Source organism: Cyprinodon variegatus, unplaced genomic scaffold, assembly GCF_000732505.1.
Source record: "Cyprinodon variegatus isolate N-32 unplaced genomic scaffold, C_variegatus-1.0 Scaffold1589, whole genome shotgun sequence".
NCBI lineage: Eukaryota > Metazoa > Chordata > Actinopteri > Cyprinodontiformes > Cyprinodontidae > Cyprinodon > Cyprinodon variegatus.
This window is the reverse complement of record NW_015152042.1, coordinates 41,515-43,454: the sequence shown is the minus strand read 5'-3', so window position 1 is coordinate 43,454 and position 1,940 is coordinate 41,515. Positions and strand designations below refer to the sequence as shown.

Genomic DNA, 1,940 nt, shown 5'->3' with positions numbered 1-1,940 from the left:
CAAAATGAAAAACGATTACAAACGATATTACCGTATTTTCACAACCATAAGGCGCACCGTACTAAAAGGCGCAGTCTCAGTTATGTGTCCCATTTCCAGACATGGGCAATGTGGAGTCAACAAGTCATCTCCATGTCATGTATTTAATCTACCCAGCCAGTTAACCAGGTGAGTCCAATCTGCACAGGTTAATTCACGGTGAAGATTGGACTCACCTGCTTCAGTGGGTGGGTGGAGCCAATATATGCCATGGAGATGACTTGTTGACTCCACATTGCCCATGTCTGGAAATGGGACACATAACTGAGACTGCGCCTTTTAGTACGGTGCGCCTTATGGTTGTGAAAATACGGTAATATCGTTTGTAATCGTTTTTCATTTTGGATCGCACTTTGAACTTCCAGGATTTTGCTTTGAGTTCGGAGGATATGGAACTCCTGTGTGGACATTATTGTTAAAATATAAAAAGAACGGACAGTTTTGGACTTTCAGTTATTAGGGTTGTTTTGTTTTGCAGATATAAATTGAGACTTTGAGTTTATTTATAAAATGGTTGTGATGGAATTTGGGTTATTGATTTATTTATAATGAATTATTATTGAATGAAACTTTGGATTAGTAGTATTGCAATATTTTTTTTTTTTTATAAATCTTTGTTGCTAAAAATCAACATAATCTTAACGTAACACATTTTTGCTTGTTTTCCTGTGACAGAACCCCCCCCCACTTGAGTATTTGTGAGTTCTGCTTTTAATGAAGCTGAATTTTCCACTGCTTCTCATTGAGAGGAAGGACTTTAATGAAACCTGTCTTCAGTGTAGCTGAGATCTATTCTCAGGCAAACCAAACACTGAAATAAACAAACCAGACCCTTATAGTCATTTCAGCGTTACATTTTCACAGCCAGTGATTTTACCTCCTGTTCTAAAATGGCGGCCATGGATCAGAGCAGTTTACCTTCTGGGAGTAATGGTCAGGCGGGAGAGGAGGGTAGTCACACTGCTCGATCTTTTGACACAGCGTCAGCAGGTTCATCTTGTCCCCATAAAATGGACTCTGCAGCGCCGCCATCTGCAGACAGAGGGAGACAGTGAGGCGTTGGGCCCAGGCTCTCTGAGGGGGCAGGGCTGCAAGAGGAGGTACCAGAGGAACCAAACTCCATGTTCCCCCAGGAAGATTCATTTCAGGACTCTTTCCAGAGACACAATAGGAATGAATGAGAGCCAACGCTATCAGGTGTCTCAGACCAGAGCAGCGGCCAATCAGAGCCGCCGACCTGCAGCGAGTACTGAGGCCACGCCCTGCATGTTACACCTGAACAATGGCTCAGCATGCAGGAGAAATCTAAGGAGGTCTGGATGGAGCAGGATAGTTTTCCCTCTCAGCAGGTCAGAGGGAGGCAGGGAGGACAGGCGTCTCATCCTGGCTTCTCCTTGGAGATGTTTGGTGACCTTATCTCCAAACCGGTTCATCCGGTAACAGGAGAACTTTCATCTTCTGATCCAGCAGTTCATCCAGCACCATCATTCAGGACCACCATGAGGTCAGAGCTGGAAGCTACAGACGACCGCCGCTACCTGCTGTTTGCAGGAAAGCTCTGGACCTTCATGAACCCAACCCTTAGGAGGAGTCATTCATTTCAAAAAGCATTCTTTAAACATTGGTCAGCTGACATTAAAGTTAAAACATTGCCATCTTCAGGCAGCGCCCCCAAAGACCTTCTGTGGGTTCCAGCCATTGGCACCAGTCTGCAGAGGTCAGTGGGTGAAAGGCTCCCAGTCCGTCCCAGAACAGACTGTTCTTCTCAAAGTCGTAGGGAAGCGGCCGTTCCAACCATCGCATTTCCATTCCATTGGGACCAAGTAGCACTAAATTGGTGCCTTAGAAACGACGCTGTCAAGGAACGCTATGGACAGCGGAAACATGCAAGAGGAGGAGAG

At 45.5% G+C, this 1,940-nt stretch overlaps 1 protein-coding gene across 3 annotated transcripts in view; it reads right to left on the bottom strand.

The window, feature by feature from the left end:
- LOC107104011 (serine/threonine-protein kinase Nek6-like) overlaps positions 1 to 1,940 on the bottom strand; it is a 26,406-nt gene that overhangs the window by 7,009 nt on the left and 17,457 nt on the right. For all 3 annotated transcript variants that reach the window (XR_001482217.1, XM_015403897.1, XM_015403896.1), the window contains exon 9: positions 958 to 1,071. Coding sequence is in view for 2 of the 3 variants with exons in the window: in XM_015403897.1 (XP_015259383.1) it covers positions 958 to 1,071 (114 nt within the window). In the remaining variant the exon portion in view is untranslated. The remainder of the gene's footprint in view (positions 1 to 957; positions 1,072 to 1,940) is intronic.